The sequence below is a fragment of the Esox lucius genome, chromosome 21 (genome assembly GCF_011004845.1).
Source record: "Esox lucius isolate fEsoLuc1 chromosome 21, fEsoLuc1.pri, whole genome shotgun sequence".
Taxonomy (NCBI): domain Eukaryota; kingdom Metazoa; phylum Chordata; class Actinopteri; order Esociformes; family Esocidae; genus Esox; species Esox lucius.
This window is the reverse complement of record NC_047589.1, coordinates 9,296,608-9,320,808: the sequence shown is the minus strand read 5'-3', so window position 1 is coordinate 9,320,808 and position 24,201 is coordinate 9,296,608. Positions and strand designations below refer to the sequence as shown.

At 42.2% G+C, this 24,201-nt stretch overlaps 2 protein-coding genes across 6 annotated transcripts in view; one reads left to right on the top strand and one right to left on the bottom strand.

Annotated features, from left to right (window-relative positions):
• The window catches only part of rbm33a (RNA binding motif protein 33a), a 44,316-nt gene extending 34,184 nt beyond the window's left edge, over positions 1-10,132 (top strand). For all 5 annotated transcript variants that reach the window (XM_020041875.3, XM_010885486.4, XM_010885484.4 and 2 more), the window contains exons 14-19: positions 396-701; positions 1,399-2,052; positions 4,093-4,260; positions 5,138-5,353; positions 6,163-6,251; positions 6,450-10,132. In XM_020041875.3, coding sequence (XP_019897434.2) covers positions 396-701; positions 1,399-2,052; positions 4,093-4,260; positions 5,138-5,353; positions 6,163-6,251; positions 6,450-6,498 — 1,482 coding nt within the window. In that variant the 3' untranslated portion in view covers positions 6,499-10,132. The remainder of the gene's footprint in view (positions 1-395; positions 702-1,398; positions 2,053-4,092; positions 4,261-5,137; positions 5,354-6,162; positions 6,252-6,449) is intronic.
• Positions 10,133-14,773: 4,641 nt separating this feature from the next.
• Positions 14,774-22,900, bottom strand: shha (sonic hedgehog signaling molecule a). The gene is made up of 3 exons (XM_010885487.2): positions 22,332-22,900; positions 18,228-18,489; positions 14,774-16,421 (listed from the first exon to the last, which is right to left on the bottom strand). Exons 1-3 carry the CDS (start codon positions 22,638-22,640, stop codon positions 15,727-15,729), a joined length of 1,266 nt encoding a protein of 421 aa, XP_010883789.1. The 5' UTR covers positions 22,641-22,900; the 3' UTR covers positions 14,774-15,726.
• Between the last annotated feature and the right edge of the window lie 1,301 nt (positions 22,901-24,201).

Here is a 24,201-nt window from a genome sequence, read left to right as displayed (position 1 = left end):
TTAGCCGCGGAGGGATCATTTGGGTTTGTGGCACGTCGCAAATCGTTTAGAAGAATTGACGTGCTCTGCTTTCAGTCCCACAGCCAACAGGCACTGAGAACAAATCCCACTGCGTAAGCTTTGCATTTCCTGCCAATGTTGGTTTGGAACTGGTTGTACTGAATTGTACTCAAACCTATGTTTGTAGCCCTTCAGAATCTTCACGTAACCTTGAAATATCTTATCTGATCAATTTAGTCAAGGGCTTGATGATTATTTTATAGGTTGACTGTTCCTTCGCTGGAATACTCACAAACCATTCCACTGCTAAAGGTTCCCAGTTTGAAAACAGATGTTGTAGCATGCTTGTGATCTTAAGACTGGCTGTAACAACGACCCCTCCCACCCCCCTACAGGCCCCCCCTGCCTCCAAAGTCCTTCCTCAGCGCAACAGCAACCTCCGCGAGCTCCCTGTGGCTCCTGGCAACCAAAGCACTAACAGCGTCCGCCCCGCCTCAGCGCCCAACGTCAAGCCCGTTGCTAGGGCAACACCGGCCGGGGTGCGTCCGGGCCTGAACACTCGGGCGGTGACGGCCGGAGGCAGAGGGCGGGCCCAGCCCACCGCCGCCAACAAGGCTGCTGCAGCGCCGCCGCCCGGCCCACCTGAAAGAGAGGTGGTCCGCAGGGATTCTGCCACCACCCAGCCAAACACAGCGGCACAGGTCAGCTACACCGCACAAACCGTTTGCCATAGTACTCTGGTCCAATGTCGTCGATGACACCCTGCGCTGAAAGCGACTGTCTTAATAAGGCGTTGCCTAATTCGAATGAGGGGTGGGTGGGTGGGTGGCTGGGAAGTCCACATGTGGCGCAATCTGCAATTATTGAAAGAATCGAGGATATTGACTCAAAGTTTTATTCCACTGATCTTTTTCCGACGCCGCCATATCAAACATTTACGGTGTCACGGCAATTCATGAATGTTTTATTGTTTTGGACGGACAATGCGGCTGATAAATTCAGTAACCTGAGCTAATAAGCCGACTAAGCCTGCCGCGATCCGCCGGGGGGGGTTAGCCAGGGCGTTCTTATTTATTAATGGCCTAATCATGAGGGTAGAAATTAGATGAGATTCCTCACCGAAGAGCCTATTGAAAAAGGGGTCAATACCGTCCTGGCGTATTTCTCTGGGGTATTTCGCTTCTCATTGCTCGGCGAATGTCACAGCAATTCTGGACGCTTCCAACGGCGGCCGCCGCAGCTTGCATGGGAACGAAGTGCACTTGAAAGGGAATGAGGTGGCTGTGTTTAGACCTCTGGTCCGTGGTTGCACTAAGGGAAGGTTGTTGGAGCGTGTTAGTGGCACTTGGAGGGTCTGATGCATCTGTGATGATTCTAACACAGCCTGTTCTTCTGTAGGATCCCGACGAAGACGAGGAGACCCGCCAGTACCGCCTTAAGATCGAGGAGCAGAAGCGCCTCCGGGAAGAGATCCTGAAGAGGAAAGAGATGAGGAGGCAGATGCAGGCGGGTGTCCGCAAGAAGGAGCTACTGGAGCGCATCACTGGTCAGAACGAACAACAGCAGCAGCAACAACAGAGGCTGTTTCCCCCCAAACCTCCACAGGCCCAGCAAAGCTCAACGTCCTTTCCTCACAACGGCACTCCACAGACGCCCCCCACGCCCCGCCAGAACGTGAAGACCCGGCTGCAGATGACCAAGGACCAGCAGGTCCAGAATCCAGGCTGGCAGGTGTGTCAACAGGGCCAGAACCCCGGACCCAACACTAACCAGCCGGTGCAGTGGCAGCAACAACAACAACAACAACAGCAGCAGGGCCAGCAGAGGAGGAATTATGTCACCCAGCTCAACCCTATCAGACCAGGAGGGCCCCCTTCACTGGGGAACATGCCTATGCCGGGAGCCCCGATGGCAGGTCAGGGTTCAGGACAGGTCCAGGCTCTGGGGCCTAAGTCGGGGGTGAAGAGGACTGTGATGCAGCGAGCCAATAGTGGAGAACAAGCTGGTCCGCAGGTGCCACAGAAAGTCAGAGTGGTCAAGCTTCTAGGAGGGGTAAGGTTCCTGCTTTACATTTTTAATTTGTTTTGGCTTGACAGGCTTGCACAGTTCCCCCAGATTCAAGGCTGATGAAACATGCAAACTGTGAATTTCCCGAAAACCTAGAAAGGTGTCCTGCGGGATGTTCAATATGCTCCAGTGTTTCCTGGAAAGAGATTTGAACCAAACCATTTCCAGATACTTTTGAATGTCACTCACTCCCTAGGAAGACCGTGTGTTTCTGTAACCTATTCGAAATGCCAGACATCTGTCTGTGTCATTGTGTCAGAATTGATCCGTGGAGTCCCATTTATTTTCTTTGAGTGGTGGTATTGAAGATGAGGCGCTTCCCCAACCCATTTTACCTTGCCAGTACAGAATGGCACTAGTCATTAAAGTGAACTGTCTGGCATTTGTCAGACATTACCTGTATTTGGTGTTAGCGACACCATTTCACAGCTCTAAAAGGTTGGTGTCTGTCCTTTTTAAAGGCATGACTGTATTACCTCTGAAAGATATGTAGACGGAAGCTTTTAAGTGTCGAACAGGAACGGCTGTTATATATTTATCCATCTATCAACTGGGTCCTGATTCAGAAATCCCCTCTTCTCCGTTTTCTTTTTTTGTGATAAAGTCACTGTTGCGCGCCGCCTTAATTATGAATGAGTCTTGGATTGAAATGGTAGAAGGGCTTTGTGTTAAAACATTCATATCTGTCGTTGTTGAGGCATTTATGAGATGTGATAGTGTTTCTGAGTAAGCTGCTTTGCTCTCATCCCAGCGGATGAGGCTGTAACGGCTGGATCGCAGGCTTTATCTCTTTCTCTCTCCCCCTCTCTCTCTTCACTACAGATGAAGATAACTAGGTGTCAGGCCCCGTTAATAGAAACCTGTGCTGAACTATCTGAAGTGCTGCATCTCTGAGTGAGAGAGCCCATAGCCGTGCTGAAAAGCAGATTCTCCAGAGGCCTCCTCCTCCAGCACACATTGTTCCGCTGTCATCGACGGCAGCCTGACAATGCTATCTCTCTCCCCCCATCTCCCGCTTTCTCCGCCAGCGCGCGTCTCAGGTGTGCGAACCGTGGAAACGTCGAACCCAGCCACTCGTGGCAATTAATCTTCCTCTAACAGGGCGGCTCCGCGCCGTAAGACCCACGTAAGAAAGAGTCGCCACTTTCGAGGGATTTGGATTTGTATGGCTCAGGCGTCGCAGATAAGGGAGGGGAAATGTAATTTTCATCAGGCGGAGACGGGGCCCCTACAATGTAGCACACCGCACAAAAGCCACTGGGTGGAGGGGGTGGGGCGGAGGGACGGTCCAACGTGTCTAGCGGGTGTCACTCGTGCGTAATGCAGCTTAGCATCTGATGGGCATGATCAGCGGTGGATTTCCGTAGGAGGCTTAATTTGTTCGCTGTGGGACAGCCGTGCGTGAGACGGGTCGGAGTTGGCCTCGCCGCCCCCCGCCTTTCTCCCCTTACCCGTATTGATCTGTCACGTTTGGAGAACAGATGACATTGAGCCCTGTGCTTGTGCATCCCTCGCTACACGTACCTCTGATCATTAGAGGCCGGCCGATTATGGTCCTTCGACGGCGATACCAATTATCGGGGGACCAGAAAAGCTAATGAAATGGTCTTCACACAGTTTTGAATGAGCCAGACGTCCCAGTGAGTGGTGCCGATAGACCTGCTTCTAATGCAATCCTGGAAACTCTGCTGCATATGACTCTTTTTTCACTGATCTCCAGAGAAGTGACACGATAACCCTAGTTAATATTGCCTGCTAACTTTAATGTCTTTTAGCCAAATATTCTGTTTAAAAAAGTTAGCATGTATTCCAGAGCTGGCACACCGGAATCAACTTGTTAGCTAATAATTAAGAAAGTTGAGAGACCGCTTCAAGGACCACTTGGGTTGGCACCCTATTCCTCACAAAGTGCACTACTTTTTACCTGAGCCTGAAAAGGGCCATGGTAACAAACCGTGCACAACAAAAAGATATGTCATTTTTGAACAGGCGGTCTATTTTTTCCCCCTGTGCTGTGCTCTCCAGGGAGGGGAGAGTGAGGCCAACGCCCCCATCCAGCAGCAGCCAGCCCCCCAGCCAGCCCCCCAGCTTCGCCAGGGCCCCATTAGGAAGGTGACCCTTGCCAACCCAACTGGAGGACAACCCATAGAGGGCCTGGTCACGCATGGGGGCAGAGGAGGTGCCGGCAACAGGGTAGGTGGTTCACCCCTCAGCTCAAACACGGTCTCCCCCAAGTACATGAAATACCTTGATAGGAGTATGGGAAGTAGCCCTATTACCATTTTGGATGTAACATCCAGGTCCTATGTAGAGCCAAGACATGCTGTATTATTACTTAGTTTGAAATAGTGCAAACATTTTCTCATTAATAAATGTCAAGATGTTGTCATTAATTAGCAGCAGCTGTATTTCTTGACAACTGCGGTTCCCAGTAATTTTTTCACTTAAATATGACATGTTCTCTCTGAGCGCTTTGCAACTCTCGGTTGTTCCTGCCTCTGGCATTCCCTGGCTATTTATTGGCAGTGCCATCGGAGGCGCTCTGATGATATGACAGGACAGGTGCCAGGTGTTGTAATGTTGACAAGCCAAGAGGCAGCCGCGTGGCACCGGTGCAACATGGGTTTTCCTGGCCTCCCTGCACGCCTGTCACCCGTCCGTCGGGACGGACACGCTCTGCCACGCTGACAGGGTGCCCCAGCCACAGTGACGCTGGCTGGCTCCTCCGTACTTCAGATTCCCTGTTTGCTTCCGCCGTGGCTGACGAGCGAAAACACGGCCCGCTCACTCCACTATGAAGACGCCACAGATGCACACAGGCAGCCGTATGTAGAAATACGATGAGGCAATCAAGCCGTGCCACCGCCTCAAGGTGTTTTGGAAAATATAGAACATGGGTAAAAAACATCAGGTTATGGGATTTTCACTCAAGCTGAAAAGCGCCAGGCCCCGGTAGACGTCTGACATCTCATCTCCACTCGGCTGGATGCGGAATGAAATCATCAGTGTGCCCGCTGGAGAGGTTCATGCAGTACCCTTCCTCCCTCCTAAACCTCCTGCCCTGTTGCAGGTGGTTGTCCCGGGGCGTGGCCGTGGCAGAGGGGCGGCGGGGGTAGGTGGAGCGGGTCACCCGCTGCGAGGGCGCCTGATGCCCACCAGACAGAGCCAGCGAGGGGCTGCAGGGTCTGCTGACAACCAGCCGTGCACCGTGTCCATCGACGGCCTGTCCACGTCCACCACAGACACACAGCTCCGGAACCTTCTCAACTCTATTGGCCCCATTAAGGTAGAACCTCCTTGTCTCCCTCGGTGTACCAAATTACATCTTTGTCTACTATATTGTGTCCATATGGCTCCGGTCAAATGTTGAGCCCGCTTAAGTAAATCGGGTTTGTAGTACTAGTGTTACTCCAGGATAATTTTCATGATGTGACTAGAACTACCTGTTGTGACTTCATCAAAATGTTTCTGGTTTGCATTATTTATTATACTCGCTACAAGTGTTAGATGGGTCTAATTATTATTATTAATGTTTTTTTATTCAGGGAATTTGACTGAGAACACTAATTTGCAGAAAATAGCTGGGAGCAATTAGGGTTAATTGCCTTGCTCCCGGACAGAACAACAGATCATAGGTTTGATCTAGCAACCTTTTCAGTTACTGGTTACGGGGTCTTCTACCTGGCTGCCTTTATTTATTTAACAAATGTGCTGCCCTGGGAGTCCCCGTATGGCATGGTTGTCTAAGTCACTTCCATGCAGTACTGCTGCACCATTGCAATCAGGAGTCTAGAGTCCAATGCTGGGGTCCATGTCGAAGGCAGTGTTAGTTGGCTCCATACCTTCCAGAAGGGGATGGTTGGGGTGTTGGACAAGGTTGCCCTTACTACATTGCACTCTAACAACTGAATTGCGGCCGTCACCCCCGGACAATTTGCTCTCCAAACCCGGTTGAACAAGCAAAGTGATAATAAGCAAATCTCACCAAACATGCCTCCCCCCGTCAAATCCCTGCTGTCTTACCCAGAAGGGAGGATCTTCTGGTGACCGTTTTCTAAACGCCTGCTTTTCCCTTATCTGCTCATTCCACTGCAGATGTTCAAAATGCTGCCTCAGCAGAGGAAAGCCATTGCCAAATTTCAAAATCCCCAGCATGCCTTGAGTTTTCAAGTCAGCTTCAACAGGTAAATAAACCTCTTTGTTTTACTCTCTCCTGTTTCTTTATTTTCATTTTTCCCCCAATCCTAGGGAGATTTTCAGGTAGACCTCTATTGTGGTTATGTCGCCATAATTATGTATGCATAATTATGAATAGGGTCTCAATCTAACACCAGACCAGGCGCATTTACTCATGGAGGAACCCTTCTTTTGGAACCCTATAGGCATATGATAGATTTGTCTCATATCGACGTGTCATTGATCGATGGCTGAAGGTCCAGGTGACAGGGGAGGCGTCGGTGGCGGCGAGCGCCCTGCACCAGATTTTGCCGGTGCGTCAGATGACTTGCATCGGCAAGGGATGGCTTCTGTGTGTACGGCTCCTTCAGCTCGATTCAGCCACGGCCCTACGGGACATACAGAATGCACCCTCCTACTAACAAGAATCACCCTCTCCGACCGCCTCGCCTGCTCACTATTTACTTTGGAAAATGTCATCACAAAGCAGCATGTTTTGCTCGTGGTTGATCTGCTGTCAAGAGGAAGGTTTCAATGACCGGAACACATATACAATCGTCTGTCTGGACTGTTGGACAGCGGAGACTGTGGATAAGCGATTTTCAAATTGCTTGAAATGTGAGATATGACAGAAAAGTTTGAGTTAGCCTAACTACGACAGGAACTTGTACACTGGATAATGGTTGCTCCCACCTGCTGCTCTGTCAAGCACACCATCGATATCAGTGTTTAGGGAGGCAGCCTTTTGGAGATCTTTCCATGTGTAGGCTATTGTTTAACTTTGATGGATTTTCTGAAATCGATAGCTTCTGATATTGGACACTGAATTTGTGAACAGGTTTAGAATTGGAGCGTGGCTTACCTTTGTTCTGTGCCGTTATTCTCCTGTAGATGGCAGCATTTGATAATGATTGTGGTCCCTGGATTGGACACTATGGAATGGTATTTTGGGTAGGGCTTTTCTCCAAGCTGTGTTTCATTTGTAGGTAAATGGCACTGCCTAGTGGAGAACATTTAGGCAATTGTTTTAAATGTTGGTCTTAATGTGCTTGAGGAGATGATGATTGCACATGCACCAGGTTAACAGTAAATTGGTTGACCTATCAAAATATTGTAAGATCTTATTACTAAGATTAGCTTTCAGTGTTTTGGCTGGCCATCTGTCTGGCAACAATGGCTTTCTGGCCACATTGGCCGTTTCTGTTATCAAAGTGAACTATTCTCAAGTTAATCAACTTAAAAGACTGGTTTATTTTTCTTTGCACTGGACTAGTACATTTTGACCGGGAGCTTTACTTGAATTTACTTTAATAGAGAGTTGCTTGTTTTGTCTTTTAACTCATGAAACATAGGCTGTCCAAGTTTGTGCATTGTCTTTTGTGAGATGGATCCCTAAATGCGTTTTAGACATTTTAATTTTTCAAAGTACTCAATTGTTTTGCCAAATTCTACAGTCATTGGTATTTGTCAGGTTTATTGGGCGCACTCTATAAAAAATCATCGTTACAGTTCTATTTTAAAGGTTTGTTTAATTGCCATGCTGAATTTGGAAAATGATTTCAATTTTCAGCATGGCAGTCTGCAAGCCTTATGTTGACAAAATCTTTCACAGATTGAGGTTTCTAATTTTTGCATGGTACAATTTCCCATTACAGCAGGTTTGTTTTAGTAGCCATGAATACATATTTATTTATATTGGATTACTGATACGGTTAGTTTAGTTTTTTGACCATATCATTGGTTGATATGTTTTGTTGGTGGGTCATTTAGTGCAGGTGGACTTGGTTTGGTTTGCATGATTGTGACTCGCTGATATAGAACTCTTTGCTCAGCTAAAACTTACTTCAGTGTAGTGGTTAAATTTGATTTAATAGTAAAACAGTGATCCTGATTAGTCTTTTGGGTACAATCAATGTTTTGTGTAGGTTTGCATTCTGATAACATCAAGCTGCAAAAGGAAAAGATATAGGTTTGTTCTACTTTCAAGCAAAATAGTTATTTTCAAACTCATTCTATGCTGATTGATTGTCTAGATAATGAATGCATGCTCACCCACATGCATGCATACATGTGTACACACACACACACACAAACAAACAAACAAACAAACAAACAAACAAACAAACAAACAAACAAAACATTTTTATATCATGAGGAATTTTCTTTCTTTCCGTAGTTCACTTTATTTGGCTTTGATGCTATTGTAGCTTTACTGAGACCAGGTATTTGGTGAAAGTAAGGCATTTATTGCAGGACAACATGGTACATTTCAGTGATGATAAAGATCCAACAAGGTTATTTTTATTATAATTTTTTTTTAAGTATGATTAACTTTTCCTTCCTTCTAAAATTGACAGACTTTCCGTAATATGGAATTTGGAAAATTTGTCACATTATAATTACATGATTTTTGTTTCATTCTGTCATTCAGAGCAATATGTTTTCTGCTTCAGAAGTCGTGGGGGCAACCATTGTCAGTGTTTATTAATAATGTACATAGCACCAAAAAAGTAGAACTTTACAGAATGTTTAACACTGTCCCAAACCGTGGTTAGTTTCTCATGATGTGCTTTGTTGTATCGAGTAAACATTTTTTATATACACACAAATATATATAAAAAACTGAATTCCTGACATTTATCCTACAAGTGTTTCCTTTGTATGTAGAACCAAAACTAAAGACAGCCTTGACCTTGTTTTTTTGTTAGTAAATATTTGACGGCGTTTTAAAGGGAAAAAAAATAAAATATGGCCTATATATACCATACAAATATGGGTATGTGAAGCCGATTCACTTTTCTAGCCCCCAGTTTGTCCATGTGTCTGATATCTGTGTGTTGTGTTTTGCCATAAGGTGGCTACCTTTTGAAGTCAGCTGTCATTCATTTTGAACTAATATTTTTCTTAAGGTATTGTTTGGTTTCCTGGTATTGCGCCCCCCCCCCCTCCCCCATGCTGTCCTGTTCAGAATCATTGAAAATATCTCTGCAAAATGAAACATGGTCCTATGTGGAAACTTAAAAATAAATGGTTTCCTGTGCCTGTTAGCATAGGTTAGCTGTTTTCCAGTTTGGTATAATAATCTGCCATTTGCGGTAAGGAGTTTTACATTTGTAATCAACTTTTCTCTTAAAGTATTTTTTCATAGTGTATAAGCATATGTATTCACAGCACATAGTTCACACACACCACACAGTACAGTCAATTAAATGCTACATTTCTTTTCTTAGTAAGCGAAGGGGGCACAGGAGCAGGTGCCCTTTCCTGTAGGTCTTGTAAGTTGTAGAAGGTTGCATGATTCTGCGTTCAATTAGATTTGTTTGTAAATGTTCCCCATTCATGGTTTGATTCTTTTGCCCTTTTGTTTTGTTTTGTTCCTTTTATGTTTAGTATTTTGAACAGACATGCCTCAAAGGAATGGTTTGGGGTTTTGGCAATGAGTCCCTTCCTCTATTTCTCCAGAGTCAGATTAACTGAATTTCAGTAGCAGACAATCCAGAATTACTTACTATAGTGAATGCAAAAAAAGGTCTACTCCCCTCATACTTACCCTTTTTATATATCTGTCCAGTGTGAAGGAAGTTAGATTTTTGCAAGTCAGTGCTAACTAGTGTTAACGCCATGACTAGAAGTCAACAGGACCAGCTATGATGTTAGCTGCTTCCATAGACATTGAGTCCTTGTGCTTATGCTAGTTAGTAATTGCACATACATTATATAAATGCTTCCTCCCAACTGCATGCATAAACAGGAAAATCTTATCCAAAAGTTCATCTGACCCTGGGAAAGTAGATAAAAGGCCTCATCGCTAAAATCCCAGACTAGCCCTTAAATTCTATGGACTCTTCTTCACACTTGTTTTTGTATTGAATTAAAACTATGAATCCTATGGATTTTATAAGTATTGGTAATGCCATTTTAGTGCATTAGTATTAGACAGGTTATGTCTGATAACTGAGAACCAGGCTCATATTGGACCTATGTGTACCTTTTTTCTAAGGGTTTTCATTTACAATGTACTTGCATTAACTTTATGGTGATCATTATGGTGTTTATCATTAGTCTAGTAGCACTCTTTATGATGATCATTATGGTGTTTATCAATAGCACTCTTTAGCTGGTATCCTTTGACACATTTGAATACTGGTTTAAATTTTAAAATAGATGCTCCATAGCATTTGATTAATCTCCTCATACCGTCCAATTGTTTTAAACTTGATTATTTACTTTCAAATATCTATGGTTTTCAACTTGGAACAGTGAACAAAGTTATAACTACTTGTTTGCTGCTTAGAATTGTGTTGTTGCCAAAGTACTATTTAATGATAGTTGGTTTAAAGATGCCCCTGAAGTGTAAAAGCTCTGTCCTTTGAAACAACTAACATTTCTGATTCTTCACTTAGGTGTTTTGGATGGGGTCCAGAAGCACATTCGGATTTGCAGGATACAGCTAACCATAGTTGACTCCTTCTCTCCATTGTAGGTTGGATCCAGCCCAATGTTATTTATTTGAATATCTAGAGTGTGAGAGAGTTTGGCCAATGCCGTTTTTGGTCACAATGTTCCGAGAGCGGCATTTTCAGCAGGTTTTTTCTGATGGTTTAAAACTTGTCCAGTGAAATCAGATTTTTAGATTAACATTAAAACCTGAAATGTTGCTGCGATGCTCTAATATTGCATTACCAGCATTTCATGAGTGGACATCACATAACGGTACACTTTTGTGTACTGCTTGGTTTTGAGGGTGTCGTTACATAGGAAATGTCAGAGATGCTCTCAAATTACGTCACCAACATTTCAAGATAAAAGGCGTTAAATTGTCTATTATTAAACCTGGCCAAACTCTCTCATGGCTCTGATTCAGCCAACTGCTGCCGTATCGCAATGCTAACACTATTTGATTGGTTTGCAGGTAAAATGAGAACACGATTTACTTCTCCCCTTCCCCTTTGATAATTCAGTTGATTTTGCAACATAGGTTTTCGGGCCTCCAATACACTTTGGAAGACTTATGCTTCTTCCACCTACTGCTTTCCCTGTAACACCCCCCCCCCACACACACACACACACACACACACACACACACAACTGTTCGCTCGGTTAAGAGGTGGTGGTGTTGTTGTGGTGGTTGCCGCTCTTATCCCTTTTCATCAAGCAGGGGCCCAACCTGGATCACCTTTGTTTGTTAACCCAGTGGATGGAGGTTAACGTCTGTGACGACACCCGGGTTCACAGATCAGACACACTTAAAGCCACTCGCTTCCACTACCCCTCCCGCCCTCCAAGGCATGCCAGCAATGCTCGGCATTCACATGTTTTGTTGGGATCATGAAAAACACACCGCGTTGCTGTTATATTGTGTACAATGTAATATTGTCAAGCACTGGCGGAAATAATGACTTGAGTTGTTGGGTAAAAGAAGAACAAATTGTACGTTTGACGTTTGTATTGGAAGAAATGTTCAACCGTTTAGATTGTACCACCTAAAGGTTGTTCAAGAACTGCAATATTTGCTTGGAATCTGTAAATGCAACATGTTGGAACAATTAAATTATTTTACTAAATATTCAAGCTGCAATGTACATTGTCAAATAATGTATATTCGTACTTAAATAAACAACATAAATGTCCTTTTGTCTTTTGGTTTTCTTAAATTGTTTGGAATGAAAGGCAATGTGATGACCCAGTATGAACAGTGGGAAGTGTCAATATTGTGTGACTCTGTCCATGTCTTGCATTTTATAAATGTTATTACCTTGTGGTTTGAAGATTTTAGTTATTTCTTGCATGTGTTTTTTTTAAGCGAGTGTATATTACAGCCAAATATTTATGGTGTGGTAGAGACACCTAGTGGTTATTGGCCACACCATGTATCACCCATCAAAATAGTTTCCCCAGAAAATGTGGAAATGTCCATTTTTAAGCAGCCATAATTGACCCTGCCAATGCTGCAGCATAACCTTTAGAAACCATGTTGGGTTTTCCAAAATGCCAGACAACTACTCATGTTTGCAAATGTCACCAATTGTTGAAACGGTTGTTCAAACTGCAGCAGGCAGACGCGAGGCCCCCACAGGGATTAGAGCGCTTTATTTACCTGCTTGCTGGAATGCTTTCGCTCGGCTGCTTTTGTGTCTGCTAGAGACCCAAGGTCAACGTTCTGCAGGAGACGTGCCGCTTTGTCTATATGGAGTTTCCACCTCACAATATCAACAACAACGCACAATGTTGGCGACTTGAGAGAAGGAGTTGGAATTCCTAGTCGTGTTGCAACAGTGTTCAGGCTTTGCAGTGGACCTGCCTCTTCTGGGATCTGTGCTGACTCTCTGTGCTTTGTATCAGACACAAAGAGCTTCTGTTTAGGACAACTTGAATTATTGATCAACCTTTTGACCAAACTGTGGCTCTATAGATTTTATAGGTTTATATGCTTACCACCTTATTTGAGAGAATATAAAACCTAACCATCCTGCTAGTGATTGGGTATTTGAAGTCCTATTTGACTTTTCAGTAACACTATATGAAGGGGGTATATTTTACTGTTTGAAACAAGTTGAACTATTACTAATGTAAACAAACCTTCAGGACACTGACTTGACGGCCAAGCATTCATAAGGATTTTTCTAAATCCATTACAGAAAGCATTAAGCTGCTTTTAAGGCCTTATGCTGCTTTTTTTCCCCCAAAGGTTTCTGGGAAACAATTTGCTACATTTCTGTGATAGATTTAGCAGTATATTAAAACGGACCAAAACTGTCTTAGCTAAATGCATTTCTCAAAGTATTTTGAGTGATTGAAGGCCAGACTGGAGCATACCAGTGTACTACATGATGACATTACCATGCAAATCTACTTATTTGAAAAATATAGGAAAAAATCTATTTTGACTGCATTGGGTGTTTAAGGTTTTAGCAGTTTAGGGGTTTAATTGGTAGTGTACTAGCCCTGGGTGTAGTAAAATAAATAGAAAATCAAATGCGCGAGCCTAGCTGATGCAATAGAATCATCACAAAAGTGCATAACCCACCTGACCCTCTTGAACTGTAGTCAGTGTCATACTAAAGTTCAGAGAATCTGAATGACTTTAAATACTATTTAAACCTACTCTGGATCTTGAGCTACCTGAGCAAATATTTGCTATTGCCTTTAGCTGAGACGTGAAGAACTGCATTTGATCCTCAAGCTAATGCCTAACCGTAGCTTTCAGCTCAGCAGGCTAAGAGACTAAACTTGTGCTGCTCAGGTCACCCAGGCTTTAAACAAACACCAGAAATGCTTTCTCCCACCAGATGGTTCTAACGTGTTGGTGGATGTGGAAAACGTGTGATGAATGGGACTGCAACAGAGAATGCCCCATGTTCCTATATTGACCAAATAACATAAATGATGTGTTCTCAGGTTTAATACCATTCCACTACTCACCTAGCCACAGTCTCTATATAACCTGACCAAACAATCCATCTGAAGTCTCATCTATTGTATCTCTTAAGATATCTTACCAATTAACTGAAACTATTCCTATAGCTCTGCTGGACAGGCTCTGCTGGTCCGTATAATTAGTTATTTACTGCAATATTAAATGAACAATACAGTATGTAGAATATTGAGAAATCCACTGTGATGTGTTTCATTATGATGGTGTTGCACCCTAAACAGAAGTCCTACACGTGAAAAGAAAAAACCTTAAGGTCCCTAAACCACATGGTGTCGCACATGTACATGTTAATAGACTAACTAGAGGACGTTTTCATTGCGGCATCAAAATCTGCGGATTTCATTCCTAACTTGCGAAATCATATCCATTTAATGGCTGTCGTTAATGGAATGGTTCATAATGACGAAAACACATTGAAGGTATACAATTTTCGATAGATTTTACAGTACTAGGTTACATTTGCCAGCCAAGCAGCTGTATTACCATAATGTGTGAAGTAAATGTTGCCTGCTAAACAGTTGGTGGTTCTTCGGCACCAGCCGTTGTTACTCAAGATAGAAGCAGAGTACATGCCCCAATCAGCAAGACTAATGCATTGTTTCAGCGCAACAGTTGCTGTTCCTTGAATTGACAGGCATTTGTGTATTGTGTGGCTGCAAAATCTTAATAAGCAGACTGGTGATTGAGCAAATATCTGTTTTAACGACGTTTCCTGTAAATTGAATTGCCACAGTGCTCAGAGACCTGCAAGCCGATTTAGGGCCAACAAACAAGGTTCTGTTTAATCTGTCTGCAAGTTTTTCAGTATTTATTTGCGAAGGGCTAACCTCGTTAAATTTGGCATAGGGACTCTACATTTCGCAAGCAGACATTAGTCAGTTCAAAGCAGAGCGTCAATCTAAATCTATACACCAAACTTTTCCATGGGTTTAGTCAAAAACGCGCGAAATTCAGTCAAACAAGATCTTCAGAAATATGCAACTGAATCAACAGTTCAGTTGACATTTTGAATAATCATTTAATTTTCGACTTTCGTTTTCTAAATGGCCCCATAATGTGAATGTACAAGTGTTATGAGAAAAGACATGTAACAACTGCAGGTTTGAATATTTTCTTTATCTCATTTTGTAATAAACATATAAATAATAAACTCTAGACATTTTTGACGCATCGCCCTGTTACGAAAGTTAACTGGAACGCTATGATATACTATCCAAACTGTGCATCTGCCTCATGTAATTTCTATAAAACTATTTCCCTATTACAAAATATGAAAAGAAAAATACATTTTAGTACATGTACAGGAGTTAGGCCTACTTATTAATTTATTCAACGAAACGTTTTGTTCTGTACTACTTACACTGTTACTGAATTGTCAGAATGTGCATTTCAAATTTTCTCAAAGAAAAATAGAAAAAAGAAATACAACAAAAGCAGAGGAAATATTATACATGAGGCAGAATATCTGTCCCACTCTGACAACTTAAATGAAACGTTTCCAAAATAACAGAATTCTTAATGAACAAAACAGTACAAGATTTCCATGACTTTTCCCAACTATTTAAATTAAAATATATTCTCGTATCTTACACTATTTCAAATAACGAAATGTGATTCGGTAACGATCTGTCAAAATCTAATTTACAATTCTGTGTATAAAAATATAATTTATGGACCCCCATGAAGTTTGTTTAAACCCAAAATATAACAGTCAGTTGCACATAATATGCACATAATAATGCAACTTGTCAAGAAGTTTTCTCCTTTTCTACATGGTCTTCTTTTCTTTGCGGTTTACTTGAGATATATAAAAATAGATTCTGCACAATTTGCTGGTCACACTGTTTTAGGATCCATCCGTGTGATACCAGCGAGTTCACATGAATAAATTATTCAAAGAAAACTTTTAAGGCTCCATTCATTCTTTGAAAGGGACACATGTAAAAGTCACTGAAATAAATATCCCAACTCCGCTGGGGCCTTTGTCTTTTTTATTCTACTATTGTTTATTGTCCTACATTAGTCTTAATTGGCTGTTCCGTATGGTTTCAACTTGAGTTTATTGACATCCCCAGTGGGTGAAGCGCATGGCTATCCAAGAGCCACATTCCTAATTGATAAAGAATCTTGGAATACCAGTGCACTCCTTCTTCGTGTAAGGTTGCGTTCGGCATGGAGTAGTCTTTTGGGGTAAGCAAAGAGGACAGCCAGAAACTCAGTCTGACAGGTGCAAACGCCCAGTGTGCTAGATTGTGATCTTCAATCACCGCATAACATGACGCAAGCACATGGTCTACCACAATGGTTCCTTGAACTGTCACAGGCGCAAAGGACCCCTCACGCTCCTCCATGTAAATCCGTTCCACGGTGACCGTCTTCAGTTGGTTATGTAAATCATCAAAGACCAACACCTTTTGTCCAGGTTTGACTTTGCTCGCAAACACTGCAGACATGCTGTGGAGATCATCTGTGGAGTTGTTGAGCACAAAGAGAAGATGTGCAGCAGTAAGGGTGATTTTTCGGGTGGGTTCTTTAGTCTCTATCACATAAAACACTCTTCTGGTGGACGAGTCCTGGTCCACGAACATGATGAAGTCGCTATACTCAAGGTCCCCATCACTGTTGGCAGCCAACACCTTGTCGCCTACTCTTAAGTCTTTCACTGCCTTCCTGCTCCCATCTTTCAGAGTTACGGAAGCAGTGCCTGGGAAGCAGCCCCCTGATTTGGCAGCAACTGAGTTTTCTGTGGAAACAGAAGAGAATACGTTATTTTTTGATTGTGGATAGGCCTATATAGAAATCATATACCATTTCATCTCACGGTGAGGACGAGTTTTGGACTGAGCAATGTGGAACATGATCTTATAGGCATGGCCGTTATAGGAAGTATCACATGAGACATAATCTGCCTATTGCCTATTATCAAACGTTTTTAAAGAAAAGAGGAATTCATTTTTATTTCATGCTAACTGTTCCATATCTCATTTAATCTGATTTCAACTCAACATCAAGGAGGTTGGATTGTATTTTCCCGCCTATAAAAACACGGTGCCACATGCTTTCATTAGGCATGAGGTGAATGTGTAACTCCTTCACAAAAAAAACGTGTTGGCTGCTTCTTGTGTGAGATGAGAAAACCCCAAATGCCTCGGCTCCTCCAACGTTAATTAAAAACCAATAAAGAGCGGACATTGTCATTCTAAATCAGCTTGTGGACCAAGCCACTCTTGGAAAAGAACACTTACGCCTTTCCCAGCTACTCTTCCCATATTTGCTCAGGTGCAGAAACCTCTATGTGACAATTCACACACATAGTCTACTCTCAGGAAAAAAAAGGGAGCCGCAAATACTATTTACCCAGTGGAGCCACTTTTCCAAGCCTCTCAAGATGTAGATTTGAATTTAAATGAGGGCCCAGACTCTAAATGCTTGCCGTCGACCAACATCAATGTCCCTTCTTTTACCACCTCTCCCCGCTTTGTTGTCAATCTTGACAATAATTCGGGCCTTGGGAGAACTCTTCACATTCCTATCTCCGTCAGTAAACACACAACCACAGAATAGAACCGTCCCGCTCTTAAATTCGGCATCTAATCTTCTTTTAAGATTCCGGGGCATGAAATAAGGTGACAACTGAAAAACAGATTTGCCCCAGACGAATTCAACATTGCTAAATCCAAATCCCTTTGGTAAAGTCGCATGACCCCTAATGACACGGACTATGATCTCAAAACATGTGTGTTGAATGTTAAATAGAAGATTTGCTATCACGTTGAAATCGCAAAAGAGAAAATTATTCCTGCGTTGGTTTAAGGAACTCTAGATTATTTTAATAAGAAATGTTAAATGTAGATGATGCAAATAGATTTTTTGATTATTTCGATCGAAAAACTGTGTTTAAAAACAGATATAGAACACCTTTTGTTTTTAGATTTCCTAGTCAATTAATGTATTACAACAGAGCAAAAATAGTATTAAACACGTTTCGTAATAATATTCAATGTGTAAAAATAGGTTCTGTGAAAAAAATGGTCGTGGTTGCATCAGAGAGACAGTGTGGGGCGATGTAAGATCATGAAATAATCTTGTACATAGCTTATTAATGGTGAGCATGCAAAACTGCATATATACAACTAAACAAATTAGGTTATTCATAAAAAAAAATTATGGAGTATATTTCAAATATACATTTCGATGTATAATAAATATAAATCAGGGGCCTAAAATAAAAGTATACACGTTCACGATATAACGAGTGAATAAAAGTTAAATACGTATTCTGAACAAGAAACTTGAAATAGCTATAACATAACATCATGTCCGTAATGCTGTTTATTTCTATCTAATATATTTTTTCCTTTTTTAGCTTGTTGCTTCAAATCGGTATCATTATCATTAATCATAATCAGCATGGAAACAGGCCGACAACTTCAAACCTCTTGTTGTGGGTTTGATGTAAACTTTAAGTAACTGGTGTTTAGCCAAATGAAATGTTCAAGTTTAAATCGAATGTCAGGGATGGGCACAACCAGCTTTACTGGACACCCACCTGCTTTGACAGAGCAGTGGATATGGGCCTTAGACTCGTAGTAGACCCAGTCGAATCCAGCCTCCACAGCTAGTCTGGACAGCGTCCCGTATTTGCTTTTGTCTCTATCGGAGGTTGTGATATCCACTGCCCTTCCCTCGTAGTGTAGCGACTCTTCGAAATGGTGCCCATCCTCGTCCCATCCCTCCGTGACGCGCAGCTTTACCCCTGGCCACTGGTTCATAACGGAGATCGCCAGGGAGTTCAGCTTGTCTTTACATCTCTGGAGGAAGGAAACAACCAGTTAGTCATACATTAAGATACCAAATGTATAATCATGCTAAGTGAATGTAATACCCTTTCATTTCAGTCAGTGTCAGATAGGGGATTAAGTAATACACTAGGCTCAGTGTTAATCCTGACATGATAGCTGTAAGGGTTCTGTTCCAGACAGTTCATTTATCACTGTCTTAATCGAGGCCAAATCCATTATTCTATATTGCCATTGTCATATAGTTTAAGGTCATCATACATGCACTATGTTTGAGTACAACGAAAATGTATGATCTCAGACTAGGTGCACTACATCTTGAACCCCCCCCCCCCACAGATCACTCAACTAGTTTCACGTCTCATTACATCTGGTGAACCTCTATATTTCCAAGAAATATGACATTGAAAATCCATATTGGTTATCCGTGTTGTTTCATGTTGTTCTCTATATTGTATCTGACATAAGATTGTACGTATACCAACTATCAATTTAAATGGCTGTTTGAATTGTCAAAGCTCGAATGTTCTACGTGAAAACCAGCGTTAGAGGGCCCATCTCAGATAGAGAAGATTGTAATGAAAAATTTATTACGCATTGCATTCGCTTCAGTGGCCTAAAACATATAGATCTGGTCCTAGGAAAGGTACGATCGCTCTCTTCCCTATTTGTTCTCAATCTCCCTCTCTTTCGCTCTCTCCGTCTCTCTCAAATATGGTATAAATTGATTGACTGGCCAATATAACAAAATGCGGGAATTATTTAGGGATACATGTTTATTGTAATAGAAATAATTTCAAGGAAATCTATTATTTTAATAAATTATTCATACTGAGCAATACATTACTTAGTTAATAAAACAGTTGGTCATATTGAGGATATTCTGAATTAACTGAGTTTTAAAATAGTTCATCCTAATTGGAATTTTGCACTTCCTAACCCATCTTGAAACTCTTAGTGGAGATGCTTGGCCTTCTCCAAGACAACTCTTCCGACACTTAACCAATATGTCAGATAAAACATCACAAAGAGTCTTTTCATTACAACCAAAGGGAAAGTTTAGTTATTCTTGTCGCGCACGTTCTTAGGGACGTGACAGGACTACTCAACTGGAGATGTTTTGGTTCTCCTAAAAGGATAACGTTTTGTATAGGGTTGGTGATACACACAGCCCTATAACGCATGGTCCATCACTCTCCATCCTCTCTCCGTCCTTAGTAAGGATTCCCTAAGACATGCTTTTCTCTTCTCAATTACCCTAACCTGTCTTTCCTGCGAAACGTCAAAACAAACCAATATTAAACTCGCACTTGTAGCATGTCGTGGAGAAAAAGGCAAAGGGGCCATGCCAAAACCTTTTCCACATCCTAAGTAGGATTGTCGGAGTCAAGAGCCGTGAAGCCTAAACTATTTATTAATTCATTGGGTCGTGTGCCGCAAATCAAGCCAAATTCTGTTCAGCCACCGTGAAGCCCAGCAGGATCCCTCCGCCGGCGCTTTGTGCTCAGCCTGAAGTTGTTCAACAAACCTCGCCCGCAGCCCTCTTAATCTTCGCACAAATGAATTGGTTAAAGGAAACACTTATCAGGTACCTGTCAGTGCAAACAACCCGCTGGTCCGTCTCAATTTCGCCTCGTTTGCGTGGCTATATTCACTTCACATTAAGCTGAGTCTTCTACAGTCGACCATGTGATGTTTTTATTCGCGACAGACTCTTAAACGTCGGGGGCTGTGGGGTAAAAATGTCTGTAAAGCGACAACCTCGTAAACTTTCCTCGAAACGAACTTGTCTTTGTAGTTTGTAGCCTGGGGGCATCACGCTTTTATAGTCATCATCACTTTAAGTGGAGTTTGATTTACATTTAGGAAATTACAACAGACACGTTTCATCTCCGTTGAAATTAGTTTGTTTAAAACATAGTGAAACTTTGAGCTCTATTCCACTAATCGATCCCATATAGCTTAAAACTCATAGGGGCAGTGCACCTGCCGACGGTGCTTTTGCGCTGTCCCCACCGCAGCCCACTGGATGGACCTTTACGCACAACGAACCATGCAATATATAGGCTCGTAAACATATGCTATACATGGAGTTAGTTCGTCATATCCTTCAGATATGACGTTTGTAGGCTGTAACAATCTCTAGCTCGTGCTGTTTTTGCAGGTGCATCTCTATTAGGATTACGCAGTTCGCCACTGAACAGCACATAGCACTCTAGAGGTTCTGTCTGTTGAACAATATTTATGCTTCCTCTTCTCATTCACCAAAGGTCAGAAGTTCAAATACTCCCGCCTAACTAGGTGGCAGGTCCTGTTAAATTAATGGAGAGAGGGTGAAAATTCCCTAAGGGAATGTTTGTCTATGAGCCTCCTGTTCCCCGCGGGATGGTCCATCTATTGGAAATATGTCCTATTAGAATGTTTCACATTTCTATGAATTATAATCTAGCACATAGCATAACAGTGATCTTATTGCAAAGCTTACAATCATTCATCTGTAGTTCGCATTATTTATGCAGCGACAACAGAAAACAGATACCATCTACTATTCAGATCAATAAATAAGGCTGGAAAATGAAGATGAAAGCGCATGGTGAGTCAAAAGAGCGGAGAAATTGTCTCAATTCCCAGTTAAACCACAACTTTAGCTGGCAGTTCCCGACGGTTATGGAAAAACATTCAAGGTAACATCTTAATTTATACCCCCTTTGAAGTGTGATAACGTATATATTAGAGGAAAGGAATGGTGCGTTTAAGAGAAACGTAGACACTGCACGCAGGGTGAATATTTAATCTGAGCTCGTGCCCATGTCGCGGTATACGGTTCAGGGAGTCCGGCGCGCGCCTCCATCATCCCACCATTTAGGATTCCGTGGCATTTTGAGGTGGCAAAACTGAAGTAATTCTGTTCTTAGTAATAACGTGCAGCAGACACCCAAAATAGAAAACAGGAACTGGAAATCAAGTAGACTGACAATTAAAGGCACGAGACTCATGAGAGTGCATTACTATCCAGAGAGTACATTACTGTTTTATGGACAATGCATGCAAGGTATGCATGCAGCATCTTATAAAGACGCCACAGAGTATCATTTTTGTTTGATAAATTACAGTGGTTACTTGCCATTCATTCTTGTTTGCTATTAATGCAGCCTTTCTAAAACAAATGTATTACCGGAGGCACAGTACGTGTGACTTGCTATATCGTTGTACTCATTTGCCGCGGCCCACCGGTCTAAGAAGTAGTGTTCAGAACATTCTCAATAAAAATGTCAATGTCTTCATGCACCGATTAACAGTACACCCTAAATCCTACAGCGAGGGAGTGAATAACAGTAGACATAAGTGACTGTCTGAATGCTCCAGCCATGCATAAATAAGACCGTTGAGATGCCAGTACATATGACTGTATTTAAGACATGATTAAACGAAGATGCAAACTAAATCTGAATGGTGTAACAGCTGAATATCAACATCCATAGTTTTTCAAAGACAGCGGATGTGGGTCTGCACAACACAAGGCCTTGATACAAATATAGATATGAGGAGAGAGGACCCCATAAATATTTCAAATAAACTGCCACAATCATGAAGGCCGACTGTCCTTCTGGTGTGCCAGTGTTTGGGCCGCTCTGGTTGGATTATGAAAGCCTTAACATTGCAGGACCTAATCAAAAGTGTAATGCTTTAAGATTGATACCAAACATTTTTACAGATATAGCCTACAAAAAAAGCAGACTTCCGACCTAAATATGTCCTTATTTATTGTGGGCAATATTTATCCAGTGTGAAAGGTTGTAAGACAGTGTGCTACAAGATGCGTGGCATTAAGAAGGTAAGGCTATTCGTTTTACCTGAGTCATAAGCCGGTCAGCACCGGTGTTCTCTTCATCCTTAAAGATAATGTCAGTATTGTAATTGGGAGTCAGTTCTTTAAATCGCTCAGAGTTCCGTGTGATCTTGCCTTCATATCTGCCGCTGGCACCTAGGGTCTTCTCTGCAACGTTTGGGATGAACTGCTTGTACGCAAGAGGTGTCAGCTTCTTCGGATGTCTTCTCCTCCCGTAGCCCCTGCCCGGTCCACAGCCCATCCCAGAGGACACCAAGGAAAAGCAGATCAACCCGACCAGAACGATTCTTGTCAACGGCAGCATTTCGTCCATAAAATCTAAATTACTCGGATCCTAAGTGTGTTATCAACCAGCGGCCGTTTCTATCTCTCCTCCCTCTCGCGCGGCTGCTTCCACAATGTCCTTGTCTCCTCTAGTTCGTCTGTAGGCTACCGTGCCCGATCACTACCGTGGCAGGTGCGGAAATGAACGCCTCTGCAAAATGATAACGGAACACATCGAAGGAGGGACGTTGCTGCGTCGGGAAAAAGTGAGAAAATCACGAAATCTCCGCGTAGTCGAGCTACAGCCGCTTGTGCGAGCAGACCGCTTTTACTGCTATGTATTATAGCAGCGATGTATGACAGGGGAGGGACCTGATTGGTTCGCCTAGACAAACCCTTCTGATTTTATGCCACAAAAGAGTGAAAAAAATCTTTAAAGATTTGTATTCCACCTGAAGGGTGGGTTAGAGGGGAGGGGCTGTACTCTATGGGAAAACATCAATTACACCAAAAAAATAATAACCTCTGTTCCTAAACCTAAGACACGATTCCCAGTTGAGGAAAAACCAAACTAGTAGCCTTTAGGCCTTTGTTGATATGTTATGTGCTTAGTGGGGGGGATTCGAATGTTGTGTCTAGAATTATTAGATAAACTTCGGTACACACTGACTTCCCTTTCATGGGAAATAGCTTGGAAATGCGTGTATAGGTGCGCATGCCTCTGAATGTGAGTTTCTCGTTTTGTAAGAGTTTCTGTTAGGATTTCTGGGTTGATAAGATGCTCGAATAACTATTAATTTGTCTATAACTTGTACAATAACTTATCTATATAGCCACTTTTTGTATTGCTTTTAACATTGCGTAAACCGCTCATTTGGATATACAAAATGTAACTTTGGAAAATATTAATATGGGTTGGTTATTAGATTTTAAACAACTTTTAGAATATATTTTTGCTAAATTAGTTTCAAATATGCGTTGAATATCCTTAACAAATAGTCTTTGTCACAATACAGCTAAGTCTTGTTTCAGGATTATATCAACATTTCGGTTAAAAATAGAACAAAATAATTTCAATCTGAGATTGCATTAAAATATATACTGACTGGCTTGATAGTCTATGTAAGTGGATGCTGTTTATTATCAAATGAAAAAGCAATGCGCAATGGCAATATAGGCCACACGGACACATATACTATGTGGAGGCATGTCACGTTTTATAGCCGCCATCTAATGTTTCTTGTAGCTTTGCAAGGAAACATGGTAATTTGTTATGGACAAAATTCACTAATGAAGTCTAACTGAAAATCAAATGTTATGTTAATGATGCATGCGTAATGCGTGCTCTCCACGCGCCTTTCCAAAAATCGCCAAATGGTCATTAGTGAAACGCCACTGCAATTACTTATGGAAACCTACATTACGAGTGTAATTTTCAGTTACGTTGATGTAATCCCTGGATATGCAAAGTTTGAGATTCATATATTCTTTGTTTCAGCTCGCTAATGATGTGTGGAAGCTTAGTCCTATCTTTTCTGAATCTCAATCTTAGAACTAAAGGAAACCCAAACATTTGAAAATGAACAAATAAAACAAACTACTTCCCTCTT

What these genes read in the sequence shown, in the direction of transcription:
- shha (XM_010885487.2), bottom strand. Translation starts at nt 22,640, where the DNA reads ATGGACGAAATGCTGCCGTTGACAAGAATCGTTCTGGTCGGGTTGATC. An exon ending in CTGACCGGCTTATGACTCAG is followed by an intron (nt 18,490 to 22,331) that starts GTAAAACGAATA and finishes TCCTTCCTCCAG; the next exon opens with AGATGTAAAGACAAGCTGAA. An exon ending in CCACTGCTCTGTCAAAGCAG is followed by an intron (nt 16,422 to 18,227) that starts GTGGGTGTCCAG and finishes CTGTTTCCACAG; the next exon opens with AAAACTCAGTTGCTGCCAAA.